At 41.2% G+C, this 15,680-nt stretch overlaps 1 protein-coding gene and 1 non-coding gene across 2 annotated transcripts in view; one reads left to right on the top strand and one right to left on the bottom strand.

The window, feature by feature from the left end:
* Positions 1 to 15,680, bottom strand: part of Dnah5 (dynein axonemal heavy chain 5) — a 232,373-nt gene that overhangs the window by 200,394 nt on the left and 16,299 nt on the right. Inside the window, exons 3-7 of the mRNA XM_028868160.2 lie at positions 11,927 to 12,011; positions 5,167 to 5,327; positions 4,237 to 4,458; positions 1,945 to 2,082; positions 587 to 763 (exon numbers count right to left, since the gene is read on the bottom strand). Of these exons, the coding sequence (XP_028723993.1) occupies positions 587 to 763; positions 1,945 to 2,082; positions 4,237 to 4,458; positions 5,167 to 5,327; positions 11,927 to 12,011 (783 nt within the window). The remainder of the gene's footprint in view (positions 1 to 586; positions 764 to 1,944; positions 2,083 to 4,236; positions 4,459 to 5,166; positions 5,328 to 11,926; positions 12,012 to 15,680) is intronic.
* Positions 8,687 to 8,792, top strand: LOC114692461. Its single transcript, XR_003734417.1, has one exon. It is a non-coding gene; the product is annotated as a U6 spliceosomal RNA (small nuclear RNA).

The raw sequence follows: 15,680 nt of genomic DNA on the forward strand, positions 1-15,680 counted from the left end.
TGCCTGTGGAGTATGTGGTAAGAACTGAATGATGCCTCCAGCCAACAAAGAGAAACCATGTCCTGAACAAACTCGGAAGCAGGCCTTTCCCATGTGAACCTTCAGATAAGCCAACAGTCCAGATGGAGCCTCAGAGGAACCCTGAGGCAGAGGCACCTAGCTAAGCTACATCCCAGTTCCTGGCCTTGGGTAAAAATAATGTTTTCAGCTAATGAGTTGGGAGTTATTTGCTTTACAGTATAAAACTAATATTTGAGGACTTCAGTTCTCATGATTACTACACCTATATTGTCTGAATTTATTACATGTGTGTGCATATGTACATGTACAGCCACCTGATTGCATTATATCTTAGTTATTTGCAATGCTCACTAATAATATATATACATACAAGTATAACAGACAGTAAATGTCTTTAACTTGAAGGTTAATTCACAGTATGCAAAATTAGTGACTAATATTATCCAGTCTTAAAAGACTTTTATATGGATAAAATAACACCTTTCTGTTCCTCAGTGCTCTGTGGAGTTGGGGATGGAGAGTCTCTTATTCCCTTATCGTAAGTCATGGCAAAATGGCTAAGAACCTTCAGCAGTTTGGACTTGGCCGCAGCGAGCATCGCCAGTACAGCCTTCACCTCTGGGCTTTTCAGTTGATCTAAAAGGTAATTAAATTTGGAGAGCCTTTTTTTCCAGTGTTCCAACTCTGCTCGGGGCCCAACATCATCTGCTTCCTTCCGCAGCTGATTGTTCTCAGCAAGGATCTGTGGATGCAGAAGAACAAGCAATTGTGTGAGGCTTGAGGTATGAAAACCATGCATGAGCAAAAAGAAGAGGAGGAGGATAAGGAGGGTAGGAGGAGGAAGAAGAAGAAATTATACTAACTGGATCCGGTATTTTATTCAATTCCATGATCCCAATGATGGGACTCTAACCCAGCGTGCACCCAGTTTTGTTTGTTTGTTTGTTTGTTTTTAATTTCAACAAAGAACTAAGATGACATTCACTACCTGACAATGACTTCGAAAGTGGTCTGGCTTCCGGGAATACATTTAGTTTCCTTGCCTGTTCTTTTACTGCATGAACTGAAGCAACATAATTTCAAGAAACTTCATGAGTTAAACAGGTTAATTTTACATAAACATTGTTTGGATGAAACAGTCACCTCCATTTACAATTTTTCCCAAAAAAAAAATGATTATTTTTTACGTATGTGTATGTGTATATGTTTATGTGGGGGTGTTTGCAAGCGAGTGCAGGTACCTATGGAGGCCAAACAAGGTTGCTGGATTCCCTGAAGCAGGAGTTCCAAGCAGTTATAAGTCACTTGATGTGAATGCTCAAAACTGGACTCAAGTCCTCTGCAAAAGCAGAAGGTGCTCTTAGCCACTAAGCATCTCTCCAGTCCCCCACCACACACACACACACACACACACACACACAAAAAAAAAAAAAACTGTTAATAGTTAAGCCTCAAGCTCTCACTTGCAGGACACAATGAATTAGGAACCTCTCCTATACTTCTACAGAAGTTTTCTCCAGAAGAATTAGCAATGTGTAACCTTCTAGTCACTCAAGTAAACAAAGTCACCAACTTCTACTTTCTCTTTTAATAAGAGCCTTATTCTTCCTTAATAATGACCATACACAGAAGCTACAGCCAGGCGGCCGTGGCACACGCCTTTAATCCCAGGAGGCAGAGGCAGGAAGATCTCTGTGAGTTCAAGGCCAGCCTGGTCTACAAGGCAAGTTCCAGGACAGCCAGGGCTACACAGAGAAACCCTATCTCAAAAAATAACAAATAAATAAAAGCTGCATGAGGCTCCCATCTTTTTAAGAGCATGTGCTATGCTATGAGACAATGAGAATGCCAGGGCAGACCTCTCTTCAATAGACACTCCAGTGATGTGGCATCAGAAACTACCCATGGATTTCGGGGAATTACCTGCTCTGTCTGTTTGATCCACACCTTCATACAACATTCTGCCTTTTCCACAGTCTCGGGGTTACTAGCTAGGGCCAAGTAGTCCACAGGTTCCTTCAGGGATGTCAGTTCAAATATGTCACATTTTTGAAGGTTTACCTAATTAAAATTAAGATCACAATAATAAGATAATGTTTATACATACCCGTATACACTTTTTGGTCAATTTGAGTCTACATGGAGTTCAGTAGAATCTTCACATCTTTACTACCTTGGACATTCGATGTACTTAGTGAAAGGGTGGTAACCTAACAATAATGATAACAAAAATAATACCTACTCTTTGCTGTATCTTAAGTGCTACAAAAGATTCTGAGGTCAAATTTGGAGGGTATCTTAGAGGTTATGTATCATAAAATGGAGACACTAATAAGAAAATTAGTAACAGTCATCAAGTTATAACGCCACAGAGAATGAGTCAACCTGGAGAAAATTAGCATGGGAGGTGGAAGTGGGTAGATCTCAGTCTATCACTTAATTCCATTGTGGAACTAATGAGAGGAAAAGATTCTCATGCCATCACAGTTAGCAAATTCAATTGCAAATGCTTGGTGTACAGTTTAGATGGCAGAGACCCACAAATAAGCCTAATGTAGTTTTAAGCACACATGGCATGCCAAATCACAGTATGGCCCTCTCTGTTTCTACACATGCTTTCCTTCTAATGAAAGGGTTCCTTAAAGAGTTCCTTGTATACATCTCAGAACTCAGTGCTCAAACTCAGTTCAGCTTTACCTTCGATAAAGATATGATTCACATCTGAACATGCTCAGAGCCAACTGAAGGGCCATGGCTATTTGTCGCTTATAAAACTAAAACATGGAGTCACTGCATTAAACAGAGCTCCAAACAATGCTCAAGAAAGATGGTATAGAAGCATATACAGAGGCATCTTCTACTCCCAGGGTCTACCACAGGGAGGCCATCACACTGGAACTCCTCCTGAAGGCTGCTCATTGCTTTCCTTGCGCTTCATAATAAGCCCTGTCAGCCCTCCTCTGGCAGTCTCTGGTCCTGTCTTCAGACCCACTCCTGCCCAGTAGGATGATTGTCCAGGCCTTCAGTTCCCAGCCAAGATCTGCATCTCCTCAGCTCAACTAGCGAGACTCGGGAATCTGAATCCACAACCCCAGTACCAGCCTCATCCCCCACTTTTGCTACCCTCCCACAGACCTCTTACAAACCTACTCAAATAGCACATACATACACCCAAGCCACCCCCTGGGCTTTGGCTGGCACTAATCCGGCCTGGACAGGCCTTCTGACACTCGGCCATAGTCCCACATGCTTTCAGGATTGGGCCTCAAGGCCAGCGGCTCCTCCCAGGCACTCAGGGACAGTGCCTCTGCTGAGTGAAGACCCATCTTGTTCTTTTCATATCTCCATCACACATGAAGAGGAACCACATGAAAGCCCTGCTTTGGGTAAGGACTTCCATCACTTTGGTTTAACCTGCGTTTTGTCTGGCCTGCAGCCTAGTTAATTGTGAATACAGCTAAGATGTTGGCCGGAGTGAACTCCTACCCCTGTCTGGATAAAATTTGCTCAGTGTCCCAATTCTATGTCATTTGGTAAACAGTTTCCACTTGCCCATTCCCCTCCCCTGTGTCTCCCCCACCCTCTGTCTCTCTCACACACATTCCAGATATAAATAAGTGTATAAACACCAATCTCTCTTAAATCATCAAGGAAATGTACTGCACAAGTCATAGAAATGGCAAGTCTCACATTTGCTAAGCTTATTAGTTATTAAAAAGCCATTTTATTTATAGGCTAAACTTCAGTATCCAGCCCCCTCCCTCCATGTATATTAATTTCTTTTTCCTTCTTCCACCACATCTGGATTTTCCTCCCACTCCATCCTGCCTTTTCCTACTTAACACACACACACACACACACACACACACACACACACACACACACACACACACACACACACTCCTATAGCTCCAAACTCCTTTTCATTCTAGGATGTACATCAGTGACACATGTATTCTATGTTCCACCTGTCAGACTGAGTAAAACCTTACTATAAACATTCTTACATAACTCAAAAGCATTAAGCCCTGCACACTGTATGTATTTAAATCAAGCCACAGTTACATCCTAAGAAGACACTGAAATTACCTACAAGCATTTTGAAGACTTTTCAACACAGTAAAATCAAGTCCACGTAAGAAAAGTTATCACCCCTCATATTTTGACTTGTCGAGAATCTGATCAGTTTTTAATGAACCACTCACTCCTTCTTACCTTCTCCCTTAGACTCTCCTGTGCACCTGACAAGATGCCCACGAAACCTTCCAGGGAGCTCAGGAACTCCTGCCGAATGCTGGACGCATCCTGCAGTCCCTGGAGCTCACTCCAGCCATGGCTGGAGGCTCTGAGGGCTGGAATGAAGATGTCTGCGAGCAGACGCCTCACGCTGTTCAGCAGGCCTCCATCTGCAGTGTCTAACGTGTTGAAGCTCACCTCCTGGAAGACAATTTCATCATCCTGTGTTGTGAAAATTAGCCTCGACTGCAGCATAACAAGGAAGCCACTGCACATGTCAATCAACCAAATAGCGAGTGGATCTCTTTTATTTGATACTCTGTTTGAGAAGGATATTTTTATACCAGTCCAAATTATAAGCCCCTAAATAAAAAATGAAATAAATTAATTCTAGATATCCACCTGTTTATTTGCTACAAGAAAGTAAGGAGGTCGCACAGCCTCTAATACACAGGGAACATCTGTATAGGTGCACTTTGCTTTACACAAAACATAAAGTTGTATATTCACTTTTAGAAATCTTACTAATAAGTAAGTTATGGGTGGGAAGTTCTTTTGGAAAGAAAAGAATATATAAATATAGAGAGAGAGAGACAATGTTGTATGAATATTTATTAATAAATTGACTATGAATTCCTCATTATCAAAAGATAAGAAGGCAATACCTTTTAATTGCCTTTCTTAAATGCAAAAAAAAATGAAAATAAGGGGGTTTCTTTGCTGCCTGTTTGTTTGTTTGTTTGTACATCCTAGAGATTAAACTGAGATCCTTGCATATGCTAAGCAAGCCCCAACTCATGAAAGTAGCCTTAGACACTTGAGTAAGCCTGTGGTTATTTCCACAGAAGGGGTAGATTTGAGCAATGTATGAGGTTTGGAGAAATTTAAAGTAAATGGCTATCCCCTTACCCGGTGGATATTCTCAGCTGTAATGGCTTTGGATGGGTCAGACTTGATGAAGAACACACATACTCCTGTAAGAGCAACGTCTTTTCCTTCTGTCACGAACACCTTGGGCTTTTTCAGCTTCCCAGAAACAGGACTTACCCCTCCTGAAGAGCCAAATGGTCCTACCAATGCAAAACAATTTCAGTTTCACAAATGCTGTTTGTGGTGCAGAGTTGACTCCTAGCACGAAGATTCCTTCTAGAAACAACTATGGCTGACCTGCCCGTGTGCTCCAGATAGAGCCATCATTTGGATGATCTCTAATCTCATCTTGAAAGAGATCTAAAAGGATCTGCTAGGTTCCAGATCACAGAACCTGTGAGAGAGACTGGAAGTAGAATGAGGGATAAAACTCACTGGCTGGCATGCACTGTGTCTCAGGATTTCTCCTGCCCACGACATCTACACTACTAAAGCTTACAACCCTGAGGCACCTGTGAGCTATCCCAGGCTGTCCCGACAATGAATGACAGAGGAAAGGTCAAACTACAGCTCTAACTACAAGACTCAGGACTCTCATTTCTCAGTGCTTCCATGACACCATCATAATCCAGGCCACTGGTTAGGTCTGTATATTGCTAACATGAGGCCTATGCAGAGGTAAGATGGCAACTCTTATGCTTGCTCTAGAGTGAGACCCTGAGCTTTAACCTCCATCTATTTCCCAACCACATGACCTTGAACAAGTTACCAGTTCTTCCTGTGCTCCCATTTATCATTTTATGTGTATGGGTGTTACATATGTGACTGGTCCCCAAAGAGGCCAGAAGAGGGTGTCAGATCCCCTGGAACTGGAGCTGTAGATGGTTGCATGCACCATGCAGAGGCTAAGGGCTCAACCTGCATCCTCTACAACAGCAGCCAGTGTTCTTTATCTCACCAGCCCCTCCCATCATTTTTTAAAGGGGAAAGGCTATTCCAATTTAACATTTTTTTGTAAAAATTTTTGTGAGGACTAAAGGAGTTTGCATGTAAATCACTTACATAATTTCATAAACTTATTAGCTCATCAAGATTATCGGAAGGATCTGAAAGCTCATGCTGGTTGTCTAAACATGTTGTTTTCAGAGTGGATTGGTTAGGTACATCAGAACACACTCTGTGTTGCAGCATTGCTGTGTTCAAGTAAATTTTGTATCCTTGAGTGAGTTGAGGGTTCAATTTACTCCCACTAAGATGAGAGGTTGGGGCTCAGGGAAGAATTTGGAGGAAGGCAGTGGAACCGATATTGAGTTCTGAGCCCTGAGAATACATCTTGTCCTCCCTTGAGGTGCTTCCTCCTCATGGCGCTGAGCTTCTGAATAGGACTTTGGGGAAGGACCAGAAAAAAAAAAATGAAAGCCAGATATTCTAGCACTCAAATGAGGCCTCACTTCTCATGAATGCCCTCAGGTCTGACTAGCAGTAAGGTGCAAGACAACCAAGTCACCAAGATATGGTAGATCCCAGAAAACAGTCTCTAGGAAAAATCTGGGGTGTGGGCAACAGTGCTGTACACAGGAACTGTGAAATCCTTCTCCGTTTGCTTCAAGTCAAGAAGGAGGCAAGCATTGTCCTAGCTGCCCCAGAACAGAGAGGTTCTCTGAGATGCTAGAACCAGGAAAGTCTCAGGCAAAGGAAGACAGTCACACCCTTAGTAAGAAGCAGGATTTTCAATTTGACCTCCAGGAAAGTCTGAGTTATTTATGCCTCCTGGATCTTGGGGATGTCATGGACTGGGATATGATGCCTGTTGCCAATAAATCCAAACACAGCACACAACATACACAGAGAGAGGTGGGCCTGGGATGGGAGCTAACCAAAGCCCTACATTTGAAATGACGAAAAATTAAGTGCTTCAGCTGAATGGGATGGGGCAACTTCTGTGAAGAGAACCAGCATGGAGCCGCATGCTCAAGAGGCATGCTGGGAATGTACAAAACAGATGGAATCCAGCTGGCATGCACTGTGAAACACCACAGCAGAGGGTTGCTGTTTTATAGGGACAGCACACCACTGTGGGCTATGTAGGCACTGCCCCAGAGGGGACCCACCATGGCCGCAAGAACATGAGCTCAGAAAGCCCAGCCGTAGCAGTCAAGTGCAAACTTCCCTCTCGGCCTCACTTCTTGTCTGTACCTGGCCTCCGATCTGACACAGACACTGCGATGTATCTGAGCTGAACTGGGATGAAGGGCGAAGCAAAGGAGAATCATGAGTGCCTCTCATGCCACAAGTGGAAACCCTCAGCGGCTCCAGATGAGGGTCAGAGAAAGCAAAGGGTGATTGCAAAGAATGGTGCGTTCACCTCACTTCTGACCAACTAATTTTGGTCAGCTCTTCTTGTTTAAATCAATACTGTCTTTTCACTTTGAAATGACGGTAAAAATTTTTCCAAAGAATGTCTAGAAAAGACATTCAGGGGCTGATTCTTACTCCAAGGTCAAAAGAACTATCCATGCTGAAAAGATTAAAAAGGAAAATGAGAGAAAAACAAAAAAATCTTGCGTATATGTTGAGATGCTATGAACCCTTCTCGTCTTGTGCAATTTATATGGAATGGGCAATTTCAGCCTGGTCGTGGTTATGGCTGAACATGATATTTCCTGGTATAACTCAAGTTCTGCAATCTGAGATGGAAATCAAAACTTCTGTTTTTATTCTTTTGGATTCTTTTTATTCAAAATGTAATAAGCATTTTGTGGGGAAAAAATCAAATTTAAGCTGGGCAGTGGTGGCACATGCTTTTAATCCCAGTACTTGGGAGGCAGAGGCAGGCAGCTCTCTGTGAGTTTGAGACCAGCTTGGTCTACAAAGCAAGTTCCAGGACAACCAGAGCAGTTATACAGAGAAACTCTGTCTCAATAAAAAGAATTAAATTTATAACTAAAGAAATATCAGCTATTCAAGATTTTCACATGTAATTAATTTTTATGTATGTGTGTGTATATGTGTGCATGTGTGCGTGTGTGTGTGTGTGTGTGTGTGTGTGTGTGTGTGTGTGTGTGTGTGTGTTTAAAGGTGCATACATGTATATGGACACACATGATGGAGGCTGACACTGAATGTCTTTATGAATTAATTGCTCTTATGTTTTTATGTCAGGATCTTTCACTGAACCTAGAACTCACTAACTGTCTAGGCTTGCTGGCCAATGAGATCCAGGAATCTCCCTGGCCTTGCCCTACCAATGATGAAATTATAGGCACAGTCTATACCAAGTTTTGTTTTGTTTTTTAACGTGGGCTCTGGGGATAAGAATTCAGGTCATTGTGCTTGGGTGGCAAGCACTTTACCAATCAAAGAATCTACCCTGTCTCTATCCACAGACAACTTCTCTGTGAAACAAAGAAGCATTTTCACACTACCTGACAAGGTCGATAACTATTTCCAATTTTCAAAAGTCTTAAAAGGATGAATACAATACTATAAGCATAATGTATTTAGTCGTGCTCCTACTTTGACCTTTAACTGATATTAATCTAATTTCAAGCATAATGGAGAGCTCATTTTGACAGCACATACACTAAAATTAGAACAATGCATAGAAATTAGCATGGCCCCTGCACAAGGATGACACACAAATTAGGGAAACAGTCCATATTTTTATATAAAGGCAGACCTATTAGAATCATGCGCAAGTTCTCAATAGAGACCCTAAAGTCCAGAAGAGCCTGGACTGATATCCTACAGACTCTAAGAGACCAGGGGTACCAGCCCAGACTACTATACCGAACAAAACTGTCAGTCACCATAGATGAGAAAAAAAGATATTTCATGACAAAGTCAAATTTAAACAAACCCAGCCCTACAGAAGGTACTAGAAGGAAAACTCCAACCCCAGGAAGTGAACTATACCCATAAAAACACAAGCAATAGATAATCTCCCACCAGCAAAACCCAATGAAAGGAAACACAAACACACACATGTGCACGCACAAACACACACAACAACAACAAATAGCAGAAATTAACAATCATTGGTTATTAATATCCCTCAATGTCTGTGGACCCAATTCACCAATAAAATGACACAGGCTAACCAAATGGATATGGAAACAGAACCCATCATTCTGCTGCATATAAAAAATATACTTCAACATCAAAGGTAGACATTACCTCAGCATAAAAGGTTAGAAAAAGATTTTCCAATCAAATGGACCAAAAAGCAAGCTGGTGTAGTGTAGTGGGTAGCCATTCCAGCTTTGATCTGGAAGTTCCAACCCCCATTGAAGCTTCGGCAACTGTCACGCCTACAAGGCAGGGCGAAGGGCGGTGCCTGGAGACCTGAGATCTGGATGGGCCAGCACTCTTTCTGTTCCGGGACCCTGAACAGTGGAGGTTGACTGAGCAGAGTTCCAGAGAACACCGCGGGACTGCGATACACCTTCCCCAGACCCCATGACTTACCTATCCCTTAATTTGTAAGTTACGCCATTAAATAAATCTCCTTTTAACACATGGAGTGGCCTTAATAATTTCACCAATAGTGTAGCTATCCTAATATATAACAAAATAGACTTTCAACCAAAACTATCAAAAGAGATGGAAAATGTCATTTCACATTCATCAAATAAAAAAATCCACCAAGATAATGTCTCAATTCTGAACATCTATGCCCCAAATGTAAGGGCACCCACATTTGTAAAAGAAACATTACTAAAGCTTAAATCACACATCAAACCCCACACAATAACAGTGGGAAATTTTAACATCCCACTCTCACCAACAGACAGGTCATCCAGACAGAAACTAAACTGAGAAATAATGGTTTTAACAGATGTTATGGCTCAAATGGACCTAACAGATATTTACAGAACATTTTACCCAAACACAAAAGAATATACCTTCTTCTCAGTACCACATGGAGCATTCTCCAAAATTGACCACATACTCAGCCACAAAGCAAGTTTCAACAACAGATACAAAAAAGAAAGAAAGAAAATTACTCCCTGTATCTTATCAGACCACCATGGATTAAAGTTGGGTTTCAACAACAACAGAAAACCTACAGACTCATAGAAACTGAACAATTCTTTACTGAGTTACCATTGGGTCAAAGAAGAAATAAGATGTTACAGACTTCCTGGAATTCAATGAAAATTAAAATACAACATACCCAAACTTATGGGACACAATGAAAGCAGTGCTAAGAGGAAAGTTCATAAGTGGATATTAGTTGTAAAATAAAGGATAACTATGCCACATTCCACAGACCCAGAGAGACTAGGTAACAAGAAGGGTGCATTTCAGGGTAAGGAAATAGCCCAGGAATCTACAAGGATGACCCCAGTTAAGACTCCTAGCAATAGTAGATAATGTAGTCTGAAGTGGCCATCTCCTGTGACCAGATTGGTGCCAAGCCCAATGGTCATCAGAGAGGTGCCATCCAACAACTAATGGAAACAGAGGCAGACCCACAGTCAAACTTTAGGCAGAGTTCGGGGATCCTACAGAAGAAGGGAAGAGAGGATTGTAGGAATCAGAGAGGTCAAGGACATCACAAGAAAACCACAGAATCAACTAACCTGGGCTCACTGGGGCTCACAGAGACTGAACTGACAACCAGGGAAGCCGCATGGGACTGACCTAGGCATTCTGCATATATGTTACAGTTGTGTAACTTAGTCCCCTCAGGGGACTCCTAACAGTGGAAAAAGGGCCTGCCTCAAACCCTTATACAGGTTTTTGAGACCCTACTCCTCACACTGGGCCACCTTGCCCAGTTTTAATACATGAGAGGTACTTAGTCTTACTACAACTTGATATGCCATGTTTTGTTGATACTCTGAGAGACCTGCCTTTTCCTAAATAGAAAAGGAGGAGAAGTGGATTGGAGGCATGGGAACAGAGGATGGAGTTGGGGGAGGGACTGGAAGGAGAGGAGAGAGGTAAAACTGCAGCTGGGATGTAAAATTGATTGATTAATTAATTAATTTTTACAAAGCAAAATGGGATATAGGCAGTTGAATTCATACAAAGACATATAATGTTTTCTTAAGTGCAATTATTAAATCCATCATTCAGCATTACACATTTCTATCAAAACCAGCAGAAGATAAACATAATGTGATATTTAACTGAAGGAAGTTAATGCTATGCTTATCGACAAGAATTCCTGTGTTAAAAATCCAATGCCTGCCGGAAGTTTTAGATTATGGTTACACAGAAGGAATTGACACATAAGAAAAGTAAGTATCAAAACAAAATCTGCCTGATTGTCCCCCGATTGCTGGCATGACAAATCAAAAGGAAAAGGAACCAATTAGAACACCTAGGCTGACTAACATTCTCTATCCTCTAACCTGAAGAAGAAAACAGACACCCTTCCACAGGGACACACATACACTGTATACACACCATACATACATACTACAGGGCTATCACACACACATACATACATACATACATACATACATATATACATATATACACACACACCATACATAAATACCTAAATATCTCAAGGACATCACACACATACCACACATACACACCACAAAAACATTACACACACATATATGCATCATATATATGTAACACAAGGATATCATATACACACATACAACACACATGTACTACACATACACACCATAAAAATAGTACACAACATATACACAACACAGCCCTAATACACCAAGGCATAAGAAACTTGTTTAGTCCACTGTTACCTTTCTTCTTTTTCCTACTCTCAGATGAATTTAATGACATTTCTAGGCTATGTCATGTCAAATATCAATACCTGCTTCTGCTCCCTCGACATCCTGATAGTAAAACATGAGATGACGGAGTCCTCCAGCAAGAAAAAGCTGGTCGATTCTTTCAATCTGGAAAAAGGCAAGGTAACATTTTCGTTCTGAATTAGAAAATGCATTTAAATCAGTACTGATGGTGTAAAAAATCAATTCATTACCATCTTCTTGTTTAAACAGTACAGTACCTGATCATCTCCTAGAGATTGAGTATTTTCCTAACATTAAAAAAAAAACAAGAACCAATGTTTCACCATAGTAAGCACTCAATTCAAAGAAGCAATTTCACTGATCATAGAAATATTTGCTACATATGTACATTTGACAAAGACTCATTCTTCCATTTCTGCTAACTCCCCAAAGCACTAAGCAGTTGAAGGCAGACATAAATATAAATGAATGTCTGATGTTCAGTAAATAGCAAGTCAGAAAGGGAAAGCAAAACTTCAAAACATAGTTAGCATACTAGAGACAATTAATATTTAAATGCAATAGTCTTCTGATGCTGCTTTGAGAACATAGATAGATGCTAACTATTATTTCAGAAGCCACCAGCACTTGGTCCCATCCATGAGGGCCAGTGTACATACATCTATCTGATACATGGCCTGATACCAACAGAAGCACTTCTTGCAAGGAGTCTACAGCATGGTTTAGAATTCATATTCTAAAGAAGAGGAAGGGAAGACTGTGGGATGGCTCAATGTGTAAAGCGCTTGCCTCTCAAGCATATGGATCTGAGTTTGGAGCCCCAGAACTGTCTCATAAGAAGTCAATTACAGTGACACATGACTGTAACTCCAGGGACAGCCAGATGGAAGGTGAAGACAAGGGTTTCAAGGAAGCTTGCAGGCTACATGGTAAAGTCCTAGGCCAATAAGAAACCTTGTCTCAAACAAAAGATGGAAGGCACCTAAGCCCCCAAATCTGAGGTTGTCCTCTGACCTCTACATTTGCACTGTGCATGGATGCACCCTTATCACATGAGCACACATAAATAAATAAATAAATAAATAAATAAATAAATAAATAAAGCAGACAAATGACAAATAGATGGATAGGAAGGTAGATAGATGATAGCGATAGATAGATAGATAGATAGATAGATAGATAGATAGATAGATAGATAGATAGATAGATGATAAATAGATAGAGGGAAAGAGAAAGAGAGAGAGAGAGAGAGAGAGAGAGATAAAAGAGAGGAGAAACAGATGATAGATAGATTATAGTTGGTTCTTTATTTTTACTCTTTGGGGGCCCACTACCCAACTCCTAAATAAATACATGGAGATGTATTCTTACGTATGAATGCCTGGCCTTAGCTTGGCTTGTTTCTAGCCAACTTTTCCAACTTAAATTATCCTATTTATTTAACATTTCTCTTTAATGTTTTGCCTCTGGGCTTTTTATATCTCTTTATTTTATATATCTTTCTTTCCTTCTTACTCCATGGCTGGCTGGGTGGCTGGGTGACTAGCCCCTGGCATCCTCTTCTCCTTCTTTTCTCATTCTTCACTCTTCTCTTCCTTTTCTCTTACTTATTTTCTCTGCCTGGCAGACCCGACTATTTCTCTCTCCTGCCTAGCTATTGGCCATTCAGCTCTTTATTAGGCCAATCGGGTGTTTTAGGCAAAGTAACACAGCTTTACAGAATTAAACAAATGCAACATAAAAGAATGCAACACATCTTTGCATCATTAAACAAATATTCCACAGCATAAATGAATGTAGCACATCTTTAAATAATCCACAACAATAGATAGTAAATAAAATAGGAAAGAGGAAAAAATCTGCATATTCATTCAGCTGTCTACTGCCAAAAATAAATAGATAAACACACTGTGGGAGTATAAAACGTGCAACCACTGTGAAAAACAGCACAAAGTTTCTTCAAAATGTTTAACTTGGAATTATCATGTGATCCATCAATTCCACTTGTGGTTATATATCACAAATCTCTGAAAGCAGGATCTCAAAGGGATAATTGTATTCTTGTGTCTGCAGCAGTTTTATTCATAGTCACCTCCACAAAAGATGGAAACATGCTGTGAATGGAGAAACAAAATCTGACACCTGTGAACAAGGAATGTCCTTCAACTGCAGTAAGCAGAGAGCTTCTGACACATAAGGCCACGACATAAATGACCCTTGTTGATAGCTAAGCTTGGCAGTCAACTTGACTAGATCCAGAATCAAAGGAAAGCCACTGGATACTCTTGGGGGATATTTTCTTTATCAGATTGTTTGAAGTGAGAAGACCAAACCCTACATGTGGGTGGACTGTAGAGATTCAGATAAAAGGATACAAAAAAGGAAACTTTCCTTTTTGCCTGCTTGCTTTCAATCTTGCTGGCAAGTTCATCTATTCTGTTGCTGACTCTGCTGCATCCCTTTGCTGATACTAGAACCAGCTTCTTAGGTCCTAACATAGACATAAGAGCAGCAGCTCTCCAAGAGTCCTCCAGGTCTTGGGTGCTAGATTGGGACTGCTGAGTAGAGACAAGATTGGGACAGCTGACACACCCAGCCTCATGGACTGAACATCTGCTAGATTCTCAGTCTCTACAGACTACCCAGACTGCACATATAAACATATGTGTGTGTCCCCTATGCTATATATATATTATTATGTATTATATATAATATTACATATATCAATATTATATATATCCTATCAGTTCTGTTCCTCTACAGACCCCTGACTAACACAACTATGAAACATTACACTAATGAAATAAACCAATCCCCAAAGAACAATTGCTGTATACTTTCACCAGTGTGAAGTATCTAGATGATTCCAGGGGCCAGTGCAATAAGAGAAGCTAGGGGACCCCCCTGTGCTTCCTTTTTGGAAGAGTATTATCTACCTCCTGGTATGATGGATACAAATGAGATTGGAGGTGAGACTCCCTCAGAACAGGGACTGGTGTACAGTAGACATTCAGACTCCCTCAGAACAGGGACTGGTGTACAGCAGACATTCAGACTCCCTCAGAACAGGGACTGGTGTACAGTAGACATTCAGAACTGTTGCCTGTGCGGAGAAAGAAAGAGGAAGAGGAACTTCCCTCCTAACTGGATCTTGTCCCCTTCATTCTCCTCTAATTCCCTGTAATTACTCCACAGAGTTCCTTAAAAAGGCAACAAGCTAGAGGTTGCTGGTGCTGGCTAGGGAATGAGTCTGGGCAGTCCTGAGGCTTTCCAGCTCAGTGTTTACAGCAACACAATGGAAATCCAAATTCAGCTATGGAGCCTAGCAAGGTCTACACACACAGAAACGGACTCTAACTCACCCAGCACTGCCCTGCTCTACCCCTCTTCCCATGTAAATGTAATGGTTAGACATTTATAAGCTCAACACCGGAACATGTTATCAACAATCTCTCTCTCCCTCCTTCCCTCCTTCCCTGTCCCTCTCCCTCTTTACCCCACTCTCTGTCTGCCTCCCATGGCATGTGTTTAAAACATTAAGTCTTTGGGAATCTCATTAGGGCTCCTAATAGGACCTCCTCACTCACAGGAAACTCTACCTTCTCATTGATTTGACCTTCCCTATCAAGGGAACACACATCATCCCAAATTTGGGGGAAAAAAAACTGTAGCACAGAAATCAAAGTTAGGAACAGAAAAAAAACAGTTTCAGATGCCAAATCAAAGCCACAGTCAGAAAAGCATGGCACAGTCCAGTAGTCAAACCTAGAATAGGACCAATAAATAAATAAGTAAATACCTCTCTATTCTACC

Source organism: Peromyscus leucopus, chromosome 11 (assembly GCF_004664715.2).
Source record: "Peromyscus leucopus breed LL Stock chromosome 11, UCI_PerLeu_2.1, whole genome shotgun sequence".
NCBI classification, from domain to species: Eukaryota; Metazoa; Chordata; class Mammalia; order Rodentia; family Cricetidae; genus Peromyscus; species Peromyscus leucopus.